Source organism: Podarcis muralis, chromosome 14 (genome assembly GCF_964188315.1).
Source record: "Podarcis muralis chromosome 14, rPodMur119.hap1.1, whole genome shotgun sequence".
NCBI classification, from domain to species: domain Eukaryota; kingdom Metazoa; phylum Chordata; class Lepidosauria; order Squamata; family Lacertidae; genus Podarcis; species Podarcis muralis.
The window spans coordinates 47,091,317-47,104,027 of NC_135668.1; the positions used below are offsets into that span (position 1 = coordinate 47,091,317).

Here is a 12,711-nt window from a genome sequence, read left to right on the forward strand (position 1 = left end):
TTGCCATGCAACCAGTGCATGCAGAATGTAGGCACCCTATATATAGAAATGAGCAAACCAGTGATATTTTAGGGAGCAGGCAGGGCCCATTATTTACATCACAGGAGCCTATACAACACAAAACACTGTGGTAGGCTTTATTTTATTTGTTTTTCATCTTATATTTTGGAAATGTACATCCAGTTGTTTTTCCCCTGTAATTTTTTCGGGGCCCCCCAAGAGGGTATAGCTTGTAGCTTGTCTAGCTTATACATAAATCTGGCACTATCATAGGAAAGCAATCCATAAATGATTTAAGTAAACAAACTCAGGTCCTGCCAAGGGAAGCAAGGAATCAGCAATCAGACACATTGACGTGGAAGTCAGTCCCAGCGAGCGCAATGGGACAAAGTGCACAATTGATCCGGGATTGCTCAATCGGCAGAGTATGAGACTCTTGATCTCCGGGTCGTGGGTTCGAGTTTCAGGTTGGGCAAAAGATACCTGCATTGCAGAGGGCTGGACTACATGACTCTGGGGGTCCCTTCCAATTCTACCCTTCTGCCCAGGCGCCTACCTCACAGGACCGGCCGCAACCCACTGGGAACCTCACCTCCTCCAAGCTCTCCCCCCTCCCCACCCCGCGGCTGTCACTCACCCTCCCCGGCCCCAGCCAATCCGCGCTCGGGAGAGGCGGGCCCCTGGCACTTGCGGGGAACAGCTGCTTCTGCTACGCGGAGGGAAGTGATGCGTCTGAGGAGTGTGGATGCAGAAAGAGAGGAAGGGGGGGCCCTTGGAAGAAAAGGGGGGCTGCGCTGAACGGGGCGGAGCAGCGAGCCCCTTGCATTGAAAAACGGGGCGGGAGCGAGCTTTTGCTTCTTTGAAGACTGGAGGGGGGTGGAAGAGGCGCCTCTGCAAAGCCTTCCCCCTCTTGCGGCGCATCTGAGGCCTGAAAAGTGAGGTGGGGGGAGCCAGTTGCATGGAGGGGGGCCGCAGGGCGAAGTTGCTCGCTTGCACCGCCCGCTTCTGGGTGTAGAGATTTGCAGAGGCTGGAAAGGAGAAGGAGGGCGCGCTGGCATGGGGGGTGGGCTGAGGACAGCAAGGGCATCGCTGGGGGGCGCCCTCTTCCGTTTGGAGACTGCTGCAGGGAGGGGTGGGCAGGTAGGTAGGTAGGTAGGCAGGCGAAGGCGCTGGGCTCTCTTTGATTCCTCTGGCTGCTCCTGCTGCTGCCCTCCCCCAGTCTCCAGCCTCCGCTGGGCCCGGGCCTCCTCCACGCTGGATGCCCTCTGCCGCCTGCACCCAGCTGGAGCCGTGGGCCCCCCATGCGCCGCCCCCGCTGCCGCCCTCTATGTTCTACGTGGGCTTGTTCTTCGTCAACCTGCTGATTCTCTACTACGCTTTCCTGCTGGAGTACATCGCCCTCAACGTCGGCATCGTCTTCCTGCCCGAGGACATGGACCAGGCCCTGGTGGATCTCGGGGTGGTCTCCGACCCGGCTCTGGGACTCTACGAGCTGGACAGCGAGGTGGAAGTGCTGGACGGCTACTGGGAATAACTCGGGCCCCCTCCCCGAAAGAGAAACTGGCACGGGCTGGGAAGAGGAGCGTCGCTGCATCCAGATGTGGGCACAGCTGGACGGACCCTTTGTAGACTGCGATGGGGGCACAGGGACAGCCCAGCTGGGCAGGTGCCAGGAAGCCCTCTGCCCTGCCTGCCCCAGTCGTGGGTTTTCTGCTTGAGCTGGAAAGACTGGGGAGAGGGCCACCGACTTTTGGGGGTGCCATGCTAAAGGCAGGCAAGACAGCGACGAGGCAGGAAGAGGGAGCCAGAGTTGGCACGGACGGACAGGGTCCCTTCGAGGCACTGAAGTAAGTGGCATTTTACGGTTTGATCCAGCTGTGCAGTGGGGAAGAAGTTGCACGTTGGAAAGGTCTGGGGGCGGGGGTATGATCCTATATCAGAGTTCTGCCAAGCTGGCACCCTCCAGTTTTTGTACTACGACTCCCAACAACAGGTGCGTTGGCCGGTGTGTGTGTGATGGGAGTTGTAGTTCGCAACGCCTGTTGGGCAGAGGCTCTTGTACATATTGGCATGCCTCTATGACGATCCAAGCGGTTGCTTTTATCTACCTTCCCCTTCCCCTGTTGGCAGAGAGCAGGTTCAAAACTCGCCCAGGTAGAAGGGACTGCTAGGTGCTCCCCCCAAACCGCAGTGGAACACAGAAAGGGTAAGATTGTCTGTCCATCTAGTTCAGTGCTGTCAACACGGACTGGCAGCGGCGCTCCACATCGACTGGGCTGCCAGCCCTATCCCTAGATACAAAGTAAGAAGCCTCGTGGTGCAATGGGTCTCTGTGTCTGGCTGTTAACTAGGAGGTTGGTGGTTCAAGCCCGCCCTGGGATGGCTGTGGGCAGGATTCCCTTCCAACTCTATGATTCTACAAAATCTCATTCCTCGTGATTCGGTATAAAAGGCTGCCTTATACAGAGTCAGATTGAGCTCAGTATTGTCTACACAGGCTGGCAGTGGCATTCCAGGGTTGTAAAGTGCATGTTTAGCACTGAGCACTCTCCGCTATGTGATGCCTCTAATCTGACATGAACACCAGCCATGAAAATGCAATGACCCCCCCCCCCCAGGCTGCTTGCGCAGTTTCACTCATTCCTAACCCACCCATAAGATGGGGCTGGGGCACCCATTTCTGCAAAACCCCGTCTCCTCCCAACACATTCGGCAAGGGTATTTTGTGTGCATAGTTCAGATCTGCACCATGCATTCCGCACACCCTTAAAAAGTGTGTGGCTTTCTCCCAAAGAATCCTGGGATCTGTAGTTCGTTAAGGTTTCTGGGGACATGTAGCTTTGGTGTGGTGAAACTACGGTTTCCAGGATTCTCTAGGGAGAAGTCATGTTTACCTGAACGAAAAAGCTTTCAGCAGGTGCCGAGAGTGCGGTGAAGGTGCCTGCCTGCCCTCAATAGGCAGGGAGTTCCAAAGGGTGATTTCTTTTTTCTTCTTCATTTTTTAAATTGATTTTCACAAAATTATAGACACACAAACATACAAGCAAACAAACATAAATAAATCATAACCTTATTAAAACTAATCTTATTAACCTTAAGTGACTTCCCCTAGTTGAATTTCAGTGCAAATCATTTTAACGGTTTTCCAAATCAAAATTCTTATAAACTTAACTTAATCACTTAACATCTTTCTTACCAATTCAGCATTAAACATATTAATTCATCACATTACATATTTAAATCCTAAGCCTATCTGGTAATTGCAAGCATTTTCCAATTAATTTAACTTAGCATATTTAACTAAATAGTCATTAGATTTCGTCCATTCTTCCTGATACTACTCCTCCTCCTGGTCGCGGACTCTTCCGGTCAGGTCTGCTAGCTCCGAAAAATCCATCGTCTTCATCTGACATTCTACCACAGTTGGTACTCAAAGTGTGATTTCTTGCAAATGCAGAATGAGTATTATGCAGAGAGAGTGGATGGGGCCTGAGCATAGCTGTCAACTTACAGATTTGAAAATAAGGGACCAGCAGCCTCGAAAATAAGGGATCAGCAGCCAAAATAAGGGATCAACAATTACTTTGATAAAATACATTTGTTGCATGCAAATGGCTTTAGATACCTATTACAGTGTTCCCCAACCTTGGGCCTCCAGCTGTTTTTGGACTACAACTCCCATCATCCCTCGCTAGCAAGACCAGTGGTCAAGGATGATGGGAATTGTAGTCCAAAAACAGCTGGAGGCCCAAGGTTGGGGAACACTGACCTATTAGGTCCATAAATTACCATAAAGCATATATTCAACACACAAAAAACAGCTGTTGACAAAGTTGTTGACAAAGGACAGCTGGACATAGAAAGGGCCCCATTACCTTCAGAAGCTTATTTAAGGGACATCATCAATAAGGGACAGCAGCGGGACATGGCGCTGGGATAAGGGACTGTCCCGTCAAATAAGGGACGCTTGACAGCTATGGGCCTGAGACCTTCATGCAAAGCATATGCTCTGAGCTGTGGCCCTGGCACAGACGACATGGTGGCTGGGCTTTATGGGAGTTGTAGTCCAGAGGGTGCCAGGTCGAGAGAGGCAAGATTAAACTCAGATTGAAGTAAAAAAACAACAACACCTTGGATCTGATCTTATACATCTGCCAGATGTTTCTATCTATTCAAGGCCAAAAGGATTTCTGTTTTCTCTCTACTTTTGCTACCCAGCTAGCTCATATGAGTTGCGCTCGACTAGCAGTTTCAAATGGCGTGAAAAACTTAGCTTACCCTCAGGCCGGCACTGTTAGTTGCTCAGTATCTGCTCCCTCAGCTGAAATGGACATAGTTTTAGCACGGTGCTTGCCATGTATTCATTTAGTAACTGCAATTAAGCCCCGTATCTTAAGCACCTGCACCAACCAGATCTACAAGGTAGACCTCTGTTGCTCCCATTTCACAGACGGGAAGACCGAGTGCTGCTAAAGCACATCCTAAGCAGCTGCAGTTGATCAAAGCAAGGTGGTGCTGGTAGGATAATGCAAGTCAGGACCCAGAAGGGACTTCTTGCCTGAGCACCTGCTTTCATTGCCTTTTGGGGGGAGGGTTGCTCTCTGTTAACCCTCCCAACCTCCTCGCTAGCCGGCCCTCAGCTCCCTCACCTTTCCCTTTAAACTTGAGTTATATTATCACATTTCTTGGTATCTCTCCAGAATATGAAGAGAGGAGCCATTTAAAATGTCAGCGAAAGCAGTTTAAGCCATAAACGAATGAGGTTCAGATCTCCCTTCCATATGCAGCTATCAGCATCATGATACCGTATATATATTTTTAAGCACACTGATTTGTATTGAGCGTTGTTGTGAATATGAAACCCCTTTGAAGTGGATGCAAGTCATGTTTGCAAAGGAACCTTTCCCTCTCTGCAGACCAGCAAAGGTGCCTGCAAAACCATTGGTGCTGCCCGTGAGCTTGGCTTGGCAAACCTGGGCTAACCCCCTTATTGCCCCTGCAATGGACGCTCCTCAAGTCCATTAAACTGGCTGGGATGTTGTCCTTGAACTGGGAAGATCCTTGCCTGCCTGGATAGAGGCTTGAAGATGCCTCTGAGTGTTGTGAGGCTGGAATGTAGCAGAGGCAAAAGTTACATCTGTTGCTCCGCCCATTATTTGCCTCTGGCCCCGCCCACCGCTTGCATGGGTGCCCGCCCCCAACAAAGGTAACACCAAAGGGGAGAAAGGGTTAACTTGCCAATACAATGCCCCTCTGTACTGTATATTTCATCCTTTCTCAACCTGTGGGTCCCCGGGTGTTGTTGAACTACAACTCCCATCACCCCTAGCTAGCAAGGCCAGAGCTCAGGGATGATGGGAGTTGTAGTCCAACAACATCTGGGGACCCACAGGTTGAGAACCGCTGTTTAAAGCAGCACCATACCAATGGAAACAGTCATGGGAACTATAGCTCAAGAGCTGTGAGTTGCTGGGAGGCCTCTATTCCATGCCGCTACAGTTCTCAGAGTGGTTTCCCAGTCGCTTTCCTCCCCCCAGGGAGCTCTGGGAATGGGAGCTCCGTGAGAGTCCTAACGACTTTCAGCACCCTTCAGTGGCAATCTGTCCATTTTGCCTCAGGCAGCAAAATGTCCTGAGACGGCCCTGTCAAGCCATATTGGTGGTCATAGGCGCCGACTCCATGGGGCTTGAGGGGGCCCGAGCCTCCTCAAAAATTCGTTTGGGGGGGCTCCGCCCCCCCAATAATCTCCGGCGCCCCTCCAGCAGAGCGCCATCGCCGCCCCTCCCCCAGCCCAAAATGCACAGGGAGGGGCGGGCTGCATGCCTCCTGCCCTCCCTCCCGAGCAAAAGCTCCACCCAATTTCCTTTGGAGCTGATTAATAGGCGCAGCACGCTCTCCCCTATTCGCTCACGAGGAGGCGGCGCCACTTTATTTGCATATTCATGAGCTTATTTATTATTCATGAGCTTTCCCGGGCCCCCCCAATATTTTTTATAAGTCCGCGTCCCTGTTGGTGGTGTAGCATGGGTTGCCAGAGCCCAGGGCAAGGAAATTATTATGCCTCCTTGCGGCACTGCTGCTGCTGCTGGACAAAGTTGCAGAGCAGCAGTGGGACATGTGTGTGCACCTCCTCAGGCTGGGGCGCTGCCACCGCTGTGAGCCTTGCCCTCTGCCCGCCTCCAGTGGGGGACGCAAGGGCCTACCCCAGTGGTGGCCAAACTTGGCCCTCCAGCTGTTTATGGACCCAGCGCGATCACCTTGGTAGCCTCCCCCCCCCACGCTGCGCCCCCACGCTGCGCCACCCTTAACAAACTACAGTCCCAGGATTCACTGGGAGAAGCCATGCTTAATTAAAGTGATAGGATACTGCTTTGAATGTGTAGTGCAGATGGGTCACAAACTTGCCCCCTTCCTCAGATGGTTTGCCTAGGTCTGAACTCAGGGCCGGATTTAGGCATAGCTGTCAACGTTTCCCTTTTTTTAAGGGAAATTCCCTTATTCCGAATAGGATTCCTCGCAAGGAAAGGGAAAAGTTGACAGCTATGGATTTGGTAGGTTTGATGAGGCCCTAAGCTACTGAAGGCAATGGGGCCCTTTATATGTCCAGCTGTCCTTTGTCAATAACAAGTTGTCTCTAGTTTTTGTGTTGAATATATGCTATATGGTAATTTACAGACCTAATAGGTATCTAAAGCCATTTACATGTTAACATGTATTTTATCCAAGTTATTGTTACAACCAGTCCATGCAGAATGTAGGCACCCTATACATAAAGGTAAAGGTAAAGGGACCCCTGACCATTAGGTCCAGTCGTGACCAACTCTGGAGTTGCGGCACTCATCTCGCTTTACTGGCTGAGGGAGCATGTAGCCAGCATGACTAAGCCGCTGCTGGTGAACCAGAGCAGCGCACGGAAACGCCGTTTACCTTCCTGCCAGAGCGGTACCTATTTATTTACTTGCACTTTGACGTGCTTTTGAACTGCTAGGTTGGCAGGAGCAGGGCCCGAGCAACGGGAACTCACCCTGTCACGGGGATTCGAACCGCTGACCTTCTGATCGGCAAGTCCTGGGCTCTGTGATTTAACCCACAGCGCCACCCTATACATAGAAATGAGCAAACCAGTGATATTTTAGGGAGCAGGCTAGCAGACAGGACCCATTACTTACATAATAGGAGCCTACACAACACAAAACACAGTTGCTGTATGCAGGTTTTATTTTATTTGGTTTTTTTATCTTATATTTTGGAAATGTACATCCAGGTTTTTTTCCTTTAAATTATTTTGGGGGCCCCAAGAGAGTGGGACCCTAAGCTATAGCTTGTTTAGCTTATACGTAAATCCGGCACTGTCTGAACTGCACAACGCTGTGCTCCCGGTGTGGGGTGGTGCTGGGAGCTGACCATCACGTTTCCTCCATGAGAGCATTTGGTTCCTCTTCACAGGTCCCCCAAAGCACCCCCTCCCTTTGTCCTAGTCGCAAAGTGCACTTTTGGCCACTTGAGCTGAAATAACCGTTAATGCACTGACTTTGCAGAAAGACGGTCACCAGACGGAAAGCATTAAAAGGAATCTGTCGCTGCCCAAAGCTGTGGCAGTTGTTGCAATGCAGGGTATATAAAAAGCAGGCGGCTTTGGCTTGGCACTGCCTGCGCCTCGGGAATCCATCAATGTCATACAGATTTAGCAAGCGCAGGAGATGATCTGGTTTCAAAACAGGAGATGTTATTGACCGCTCAGCCTCCAGGAAAGCTGCGTAAAACGGTTTATGGGTTCCTGCGGTAGGAATGGCAGAATAGGAAAACAATACATAATAATACCTGCTTGCATTAGGTAAAGGTAAAGGGAGCCCTAACCATTAGGTCCAGTCGTGGCCGACTCTGGGGTTGCGGCGCTCATCTCGCTTTATTGGCCGAGGGAGTGGGAGTACAGCTTCCGGGTCATGTGGCCAGCATGACTAAGCCGCTTCTGGCGAAACCAGAGCAGCGCATGGAAACACCGTTTACCTTCCCGCCGGAGTGATACCTATTTATCTACTTGCACTTGCGTGCTTTCAAACTGCTAGGTTGGCAGGAGCAGGGTCCGAGCAACGGGAGCTCGCCCCGTCGTGGGGATTCGAACCGCCGACCTTCTGATCGGCAAGTCCTAGGCTCTGTGGTTTAACCCACAGCGCCACCCGCATCCCTGCCTGTGTTAGTAGTCTCCATTAATTCCAATAGGTCTACTCTGAACGGGACTGACACTGAGATGCAACCCATCGGGGTTTGAGCATTGTGAAAGAGGGAGGGAAATCTCTTCCTGCTTCCTGCTTAATTTCATCCTGCTCTGTCCTCTCCCCAGCCGTGCTTTTCTCTTGCATAATGTTTCCTTTTCCTTTTTTTGAAATCCAGATTTGCACACGTTTTCTGCACATGTGTAAAAGAAGCTGGGCGCGCCAGATTACGGGGCAAGACGGCACGGTCGTGAACTTGCATCTCCGCGAGAGGAAACGGCTTCCAGAGCAACGTGGGCTTCCTAACAGCCTGGCTGAGGAGGTCCTCAGCATTTGCTTGTTTTTCAGGGATTTGCCATGATTCTGCGGGAAACTGTTTATGCACAGCTATCAGAATTTGCTTAGAGATTCCAGAAGGGCTTCCAAGTCACGGGAAACACTGCCGGGTCATTTTTAACGGTGAGCCGGGCTGCCAATCACACGTCACAAACTTCCAGGGAACGGAGAAGTCGTCGATGCCGATATGTTGAGCTAGGTGGTACTATCAGGATAAGAAGCCTGAGAGCAGGTGTGTGGTGAGAGGGGGACCAGATATTCTGAACTACAAATCCCATCAGCCCCAGCAAGCACGGCCAAAGCCCAGGGATGATGGGAATTGCAGTTCAGCAAAATCTGGAGGGCCAAAGATTTTCCCCACGCCTGCTAAAGTGGTTGATGGAGCAGGATGGGGCATGGTTTTACATGGTGGGGGAGACTTACAATTATCCAGATATTGCTGAACTACAACTCCCACCATCCCTGAGCATCAACCATGCTTGCTGGGGGCTGACGGGAGTTGGCACTGAACCACATCTGGAAGGCTCCCAATCCCTGTTTTTTTAAGGGGTGCTGGAAAAACCACCATGAGATCTCAAGAAGTATTGCAAGAGAGCCCTGGCACATTTTTGCACCGTCTGCACACAGTTAGAGGGTTGGTTTTGGCCGTCCCCACAACCTTGCATGCGGTCCTGGGCCCAGTTTGCACAGACCGGTCTCACGAGGGTAGCCACCTTCGGTTCAGGACCTGGTGCATTCCTTGTGCATCACCAGTACAACTCTGCAATGCACGTGAATGGTTGCTTCAAAAAAATCTCTGCCATGTCGGAGTTTGTGTATGGAAAGCTTGCGTGTCGTTAAAGGAGCCTTCTCCCTGACATGTTAGATTTCTGCAAGCGAGGGAGAGTTTGATGTGGGAACACTTGCATCCGGAGTTGTTACTAGCCCACAGGGACTGCAATTTGCACCCTTCCTAAAACATGCAGGATCTGCTCTGCCATCATCATAACCTCCCAGCCGACAATCTGCATTTGCTGTTGATGAGCTATAGAACAGGTCACACTTTTCTGAAAGGGGGAAAAAACCCCCACCCTAATCCCATTAAGCTTCAGGAACTCATTTCATAACCCTCAAAACGTCGCCTTTTAAAGAATAAAAAAATGAAGAGAATTGCAGGGAGCCGGTGCGTCTGCCACACAGTGTTACGGGAAAGAATTGCTTTTGTAAGTATTTTTGTAATTTTGGGAAAGGAAAGGGGGTCTTGTTAATTCCCACGTTATTTTGCCTAGTGTTGAAATGCAGTTCTTATGTTTAAAAAAATAATAATGTAAAAAGCAATATATTGATAACCAGCCTCTTTCAAATACACAAGTATGCAGGTCAACTGATCGAGAGTGTTGCTCATTCATTTATCTGTGAAGCGGTTTCAGTTCCCATGTCTTCTTGCGGTTATCTTGTGTCGTCCCCAACAGCAGGACCCGAGCCATTGTGCTCCAATGACAAGCAGAATTGTTGAGAAGAAACCTTGAAAGGTGCTGCCTCCTCCATTAGAGGCTTTTAAGCTGAGCTTGGATAGCAGCAGATCTGCTGCATTCTGCCTGTGGTTGGATTTGCGGCCCCAGCTATGTTTCTAGGATAAATAGCCCTTTCTGCAACCATCAAAGAAGGCGCTTGCAAAGAGGTTACCTAAAAGATTTAACACACATTTATTGAAGATTATATGCATATTTACTGAAGATTGCAGACACAGTAAAACCGTGGTTCAAATGACTCACAGACAGAGACAGGGAGGGGGCGTGGCAAATCTACAATGGTCTAATAAGAAATGTGTGTACAGTGGTACCTTGGTTCTCAAACGCCTTGGTACTCAAACAAGTTGGAACCCAAACACTGCAAACCCAGAAGTAAGTGTTTCAGTTTGCGAACTTTTTTTGGAAGGCGAACATGCTCTGTTTTGAGTGTCATGCTTCCAATGTGAGTGTTACGCTTCCGTTTTGAGTGTTTCACACTTAATAATAATAATAATAATAATTAATAATAATATTTTTTTATTTATACTCCGCCCTCCCCGGCCAGAGCCGGGCTCAGGGTGGCTAACACCAGTAAAATTACAATAAAAACATAATGGGGGGGCAATTTAAAATACAGGTTAAAAATACAATTTAAAATTCCATTTGGAGTGTCTGCTTTTCCTATTTCTTTAACATTTTTGTTTTTGCGGCTCGTTTTTGTGACTGTGCGGAACCCAGTTGAGCTACTGATTGATTGTGTGACTGCAGTACATTGTTTATTGCTTTTGTTTTATGAATCAATGGTCTCATTAGATAGTAAAATTCATGTCAAATTGCTGTTATAGGATGTTTTTAAAAGTCTGGAACGGATTAATCCATTTTGCATTACTTTCTATGGCAAAGCGCGCCTTGGTTGTGGAACGCTTTGGTTTTGGAACGGACTTCCAGAGCGGATTAAGTTTGAAAACCAAGGTACCACTGTATACAAAAAAAAAAAAAGACCTTGCACTGCTCCACAGTCTATTCATCTGCTAAAGATCATTTTGGAGAAACTGCTTTGCATTCTCTTGTGGCTCCTTAAAACTGTGTCAAGCTATTTCCCAAATCCATGTTTTCAGGACAGAGGCCCCCGTAGCCAGATGTTGTCGATTTCCCATTTTCATTCATGAAGCATCCCGTGCAAAATGTCAGGTTCTTCGTCCTCCATTCGGAAGGATGTGCCTGTCAAGTCATAAACACACACATCTTTTCCGGCTTGCTTTTATTAAGGACGTAACATCAGAAGAGTCTTGCATCCTGATTTCACAGTGGCCACCCAGACGCCCCGATGGGAAATCTCCATGCAGGACCCGAGTGCGAGAGCCACACTCATGTCTCCTGTGGTTTCCAGCATCTGCCATTTATCTGGGAGCATCCCTGCCTCCAACCGTGAAGGCAGTGGATTAAGCCTTTGGGGCTAGTAGCCATTGGTAGCCCTCTCCTCCATTAAAAGGTAAAAGGACCCCTGACCATTAGGTCCAGTTGTGGCCGACTCTGGGGTTGCAGCACTCATCTCGCTTTATTGGCCGAGGGAGCCGGAGTACAGCTTCCGGGTCATGTGGCCAGCATGACTAAGCCGCTTCTGGCGAACCAGAGCAGCACACGGAAACGCCGTTTACCTTCCCGCTGGAGCGGTACCTATTGATCTACTTGCACTGGCATGCTTTTGAACTGCTAGGTTGGCAGGAGCAGGGACCGAGCAACAGGAGCTCACCCCGTCGCGGGGATTCGAACTGCCGACCTTCTGATCAGCAAGTCCTAGGCTCTGTGGTTTAACCCACAGCGCCACCCGCGTCTCCTCCATTAATCCTCTTTTAAAGCCCCCTTAGTCTGCATTCTGAAGCCAACGTTTTCACGTGGGTCTTCTCCCTGCGGTGCTAAGCAATGCAAAGACTTAAGGGTAACTAACAGTAACTCGGAGCAGACCCATAGAAATAAATGGGCATGGCTAAGCTAGGTCCATTCCTTTTAATGGGTTTGTTCTGAGCAAAAGCTAGCTGAGTACAACTCAAATGCACTTTCTTGCTAAGACCTCTCAAGCGGGCCAAGAGGACATAGATAGAGCTGGATTAGACCTGCAGTGGCCAGCAAGAGGCATTGCTTCCTGGGAAGCCTCCTGGGAACTGAATGCCTGTACTGGGCGGGGCTAAAAGAGAAAATGGGTGGGGCAACAGAATCAATTTCCAACCTTGCCTTCCAACTGTAGGTGGCGCCAGAGCCAATGATAGGCAAAGCCCATCTGCACTGCAGATTTGAATAGGTGGAATGATACCTTGAACCGTTTTTTAAAATAATAATAATAATAAATAATGCATTTTCATTTTAGTTGATCTGCTTTCAGACCCATTTAAAATTTATTTGGCGTTCAGGTCCCTTCTGCGCTGTACATTTGAAGCACGACGATACCACTTTAAGCAGGCACAGCTTCTCCCAGAGAATCTTGGGAAACGTAGTTTGCTGAGGGTGCTGAGCAATATGAGGAAGCCCCTGTTCCCTTCACAGAGCTACATTTCCCAGGCTCGTTTAGCAGTCATTCCCTCTTCCCAGGGAACTCTGGGAATTGTAGCTCCCTGGAGGGAACAGGGGTCTCCGAACCAGGCCCTAACTAACTACATTTCCCAGGATTCTTTGGG

The 12,711-nt window shown here is 49.6% G+C and overlaps 2 protein-coding genes across 5 annotated transcripts in view; one reads left to right on the plus strand and one right to left on the minus strand.

Moving 5' to 3' along the window:
* The first annotated feature begins 697 nt into the window (after positions 1 to 697).
* On the plus strand, positions 698 to 9,916 carry DEXI (Dexi homolog). Its single transcript, XM_028706466.2, has 2 exons — positions 698 to 1,847; positions 8,392 to 9,916. Exon 1 carries the CDS (start codon positions 1,259 to 1,261, stop codon positions 1,532 to 1,534), a length of 276 nt encoding a protein of 91 aa, XP_028562299.1. The 5' UTR covers positions 698 to 1,258; the 3' UTR covers positions 1,535 to 1,847; positions 8,392 to 9,916.
* A 657-nt stretch (positions 9,917 to 10,573) lies between these two features.
* Positions 10,574 to 12,711, minus strand: part of CIITA (class II major histocompatibility complex transactivator) — a 46,724-nt gene continuing 44,586 nt past the window's right edge. For all 4 annotated transcript variants that reach the window (XM_077918641.1, XM_077918640.1, XM_028706987.2 and 1 more), the window contains one exon: positions 10,574 to 11,260. The gene's annotated coding sequence lies outside the window, so the exon portion shown is untranslated. The remainder of the gene's footprint in view (positions 11,261 to 12,711) is intronic.

What these genes read in the sequence shown, in the direction of transcription:
- DEXI (XM_028706466.2), top strand. Translation starts at nt 1,259, where the DNA reads ATGCCCTCTGCCGCCTGCACCCAGCTGGAGCCGTGGGCCCCCCATGCG.